The sequence below is a fragment of the Cajanus cajan genome, chromosome 5 (genome assembly GCF_000230855.2).
Source record: "Cajanus cajan strain Asha chromosome 5, NIPB_CcT2T_4, whole genome shotgun sequence".
NCBI lineage: Eukaryota > Viridiplantae > Streptophyta > Magnoliopsida > Fabales > Fabaceae > Cajanus > Cajanus cajan.
The window spans coordinates 2,297,736-2,302,354 of record NC_138521.1 but is presented as its reverse complement, the minus strand read 5'-3'; the positions used below and the strand labels follow the sequence as shown (position 1 = coordinate 2,302,354).

Genomic DNA, 4,619 nt, shown 5'->3' with positions numbered 1-4,619 from the left:
AGTTGTATGATGTAAAGTTGGTTGTTTAAGTTGTTTGGTAATTGATTTATGATGATGTAGTAAGTTGAACATGTTGTGAAGTTGCGGGCTATTTTATGTTGTCTTTAGTTGATTTCTGATGGTTTTTATTCAAAATTGTAAATGTTGCAAAGATGTATGTTATTTATGTTGATTAAGTAATACGTTGTAGAGTTAAAGGTTGAATGTTGCGTATGTGACACCCTCTACTCCAACACAAATATACAATAAATATAACACATAATACTGTGAATAAATGAAAACTTTCATAGTTAAAATAGTTGTTTCAAATAACAAAGGAGTAAAAGCTTCACATCCATAATTCATAAGTAAAATCTCAAATGTGGAATTACAAAAAATTAAAGTCAAGTTTTCCAAAATGAACAAAAGATAATGATTTCCTAAAACTAATCCTAACTAAGTCTCGATGTCACATGTCTTATTAAAGCACACTCAATAATAAGGTCTAAGCTTCATCGCCAACATCCTCATACTAATGATTACCTACAACACAATAAAACACACATAGAGCAAATAAGGGAGTGAGAAACATCTCACTCGGATTCAGGTGTAGAAATAACGGTTAGGCAACACACACACAAATCATAACAAACACAGACATAATTACACATTAATCAAGTACAAATTCAAGTTAATTACACATACAATAGAACACATACACAGTTATTCATCATGCAATGATGTCATGGACTCGACTCATAGATGCATGCATGTAGCGCTAGTCACATATCACATATCACTGGTGTGCTGTCGAAACAACACATCTAAGGTAGTCTAGTAGTACATGTATAGGGAGCTATCCATACACTCTCAACTAGAAAGATGTACTGATAGGGACTTGTTGGGATAACAAAGTTGCGCAAGTTACGTCTCATGCTCACAAACGAGCGAAATCGAGACATCCAAACCGCACTATCCCTTAGGACTCCCCCAAGTTGTTACATAAGGAAGGTCTCCCTAACGATGTACTCCACATCATACCCGTCACATAGATGTACATGATGCATGTCACACATTCACACTTCATTGACTCATCATTTCACTTGTCATAATTTCTCATATATCATGTCTCATTGTCACATATCATCATGTCACGTGTCTCATATTCACTTTTTACATTGTCTCATCATATTCACATGGTCTCATACAAGGAACTTTTCATTGTCACAACATCAGAGTAACAGATAAATCATGCCAGGAGATAGTAAAAAACATACACATTTAAATTGTAATTCATTTCACATAAAACATAAAGGTACCAAGCCAAGGTTTTGCCCAGCGTGCCCCAATGCGAACCTACATTTCTCAACTTTGCAAAATCACGTGTTTTCCACATTTAGGCATGAAATCACTTAAATCAATCGGTCAAAATCCTCCAAATAACATCCAAAACATGAATTCATAATTTTGCATAAATTACCTCAATTCTTATCACAAAATCATATTTCTAATTATTTTTCATAGGGTTTCCAACAGGAACTCACAAAACACTCTAATTCATGTCAAAACTTATCTATTTTCGAAATTAAACACATATTCATACCCAACAATTACTAAAGATCACAACAGAAAACTAAGAAGCCAAAACAAAAAATATTCAAAATTTGCTTGTTCTTTAAGAACATGCATCAGGCAAGGGATTGAGGGCCAATTTTGCTATCAAACATATCCATTACTGAAATTGAACACATATCTATTCTCAGAATCATACAAGGAACACAATAGAACTATCAAAAAGCTAGCAAAACAAAAAATATTTATAAAGTGTCTGTTTCCATAGGCATACATTAGGCAAAAAGATTAGGAGTCAATCCTGCTACTCAACAATTATTTTCACACCTCCAAGTGAAGTTTCTCACTACCCCCTTACCTTGACGAGCAGAAGAAGAGGCATGAGCCAAATCAGGTTGTTCCTCGTCTTGAAGTTCTCCTTGTTCTTCAGAAGTGTGAAAGAGAAGTGAAGTCAGAAGCGTTAAAATGAAACTCCTCTCCCCTTAACTCGCGATAACTTCCATAACTCCCTTTTCTCAAATAAGATTAAATAATAATAATAACAAAATTACCACTATATCCTCCCTTCTCCTTTTTATAAAATAATTAAAAATAATCAAATACACTTCCTCCTTTTTAATTAAAATAACATGTACTTAACTTTAATAAAATACATTTCATAAAAACTTGTCTCATATCAAATAATCAAATATTAATTAAAAATCATGCTTTATATTAAAATAGAGCTCACATAAAATAGATAAATAATATAAAATATACTTCTCCTTTTAGTAAAAATAACATATGTTTTATATATAAAAAATAAAAATCATATAAAATAACTAAATAATATTAAAAATACTTTTAATAAATACATTAAAATAAATACTAACATATTATTAATATAATCTATAAAAATTGGGGTGTTACAGTGTAAGTTGTATGTTTTTAAAGCTAATAAGTTGAATGTTGAAAGTTGATAAAGTTAAGTTGATAAGCCATAGCTGTGTGGATTAGATACATATCTTAGCTACGATACATAGAAATTAGAAAAGAGTTAAAAATGTTTTTGAACTTAATATCTCATTATATGGATATACGTTGCTTTTAACTCTTCAATAAGCAAGTTGACATCTGAAAGGGCGTTGTTTTCAATTGTCTCTTCTAGGTTCTATGTGGTATCCGTATGTGGACAAGGTCGAGGCACATATGTATAAAACGACCAATCAAGTACAGTACCAGATCATAGACTTAGTCTCTAACCTAATATCGAAGGGTTGCAGTATTTATAAGGTAGCGGTGAAGTAAACCCATAGGTGGCTTAATGTTGTAGGCTAATGTCGTGATAGACCCATACCCAAACTATTTTATCTTAACATAGTAGCATACTTCCTTGTTTAAGTGGTGAAACTCGAGAAATCAATCCAGCTTATGTTAATCATTGTTTCTGTTATTATATTAGTCATTATGATTCGATAGGGTCAAACAATTTAAACTGTTCACCATAAGATGTAGAAAATCTTCATAAGATGCATTAAATGATGTATATGTATATATGTTGATATGATAAACATACTATGAGACTTAAGTTGTTATAATGATAATGGTATCCAATTATAAGTTTAAATGTTTTAATATGATGATGTTTTCATAAGTTGTTACATTGAATTTTTTTTACAAGCTTATCATGTGTTTTACTTGTAGTTGAAACTACGATGATTATATTTCATATGAGAGTAAACATAATTAACGAGATGACTTACATAGTTGAAAACTAGTCACACCGAAGATAGCTAGATATTTTTATTGATAATTATTTATTGTATAGATACCAACTAATACTTTAATTTATTTTACAATTGATATTATATTATATATATATAGTATGTATATATTTGATAGTAGTTAATAATTATATTATAAATTTTAATTCTGATACATGTTATTTAGTCTTTTATTACGTAATAATTATTTAATAATAATAATAATAATAATAATAATAATATAATGGCATGTGATATCAGTGAAATTACATGTCATATCGTTATAAAATTTGAGAAAAAGAAGACAGAAACTTGAAAATTTCTTCACAGTCAATATGTTCCATTCCATTTTTAATTCCTGTGTACCGTCATGGTGATTATATAAATATAAATTTTGTGAGCGAGTTACACACGTAGAAACAACAAACAGAGTCATATAAATAGGTTCGAACGTAGCTAGAAAGATCCACATAAGACATAACCAGAGAGAGAGAGAGAGAAGTCATGGCTGGTCTGCAAAGATCCGCGGTGTCTTTCAGGAGACAAGGTTCATCAGGGCTTGTTTGGGACGACAAGTTAATATCAGAGGAATTAGACCAAAAGGGTAACGACCTTAACACCAGAACACCACCACCCCCCACCCTCCCCAGAACCCGCTCCAACTCCGCCTACCGCACCGGAAAAGTCTCGCCGGCGATCGACCCTCCCTCCCCCAAGCTCTCCGCTTGCGGCTGCTGCACCGCCTTTGCAAAATCACCCGCCAAGCCCCTTAAGCATCGAACCAGGTAGCTAGCTCTTCCACCACCGTTTCCGCTTATATATCTATGTGCCTCAAATGGTCAATTGTAGCTTTTTATAACAAGTGGATCTTTTAATAGAGATAATCATGTTGGAGTAAGTATTGTTATGATTTCCGCTCTAGACTCCAATTTTAAATTTCTGATTAAGCTAGATCAATATGTTACCGTCTTATAATTTTAGTTTGTTTTCAATTGTATCGTGGAAGAAGAGATGCTGGTTTCTGAATTATGTGTATATTTGTTGGGTCGACCAAGAATTTTGATCTATGTACAATGTAAATCTTTCAATAACATCTTTCACATGATTGTGCTTGCACAAATTTGGGATGGGTGCAATATGTCAAAGTGATTTAGTACGCCACAAAATATGATAATTATGAGGAAATTTAATTCAAACCATGTGTGTTCCAAATCATCTCTATCCTCTGAGTTGTTGTTTTGTTTATTGGGATCAGCTTCAAGCACAAGGGAAGACGTGTAAGGTCAAATTTCATGTGCTTGTTTCCTTCCTTTATCGTCGGCAAAA

The 4,619-nt window shown here is 32.4% G+C and overlaps 1 protein-coding gene across 1 annotated transcript; it reads left to right on the top strand.

The window, feature by feature from the left end:
* Nucleotides 1-3,797: 3,797 nt before the first annotated feature.
* LOC109809262 (MAPK kinase substrate protein At1g80180) lies at nt 3,798-4,082 on the top strand. The gene has a single exon (XM_029273700.2). The coding sequence runs from the start codon at nt 3,798-3,800 to the stop codon at nt 4,080-4,082; it is 285 nt and encodes a 94-aa protein (XP_029129533.2).
* The last annotated feature ends 537 nt before the right edge of the window (nt 4,083-4,619 follow it).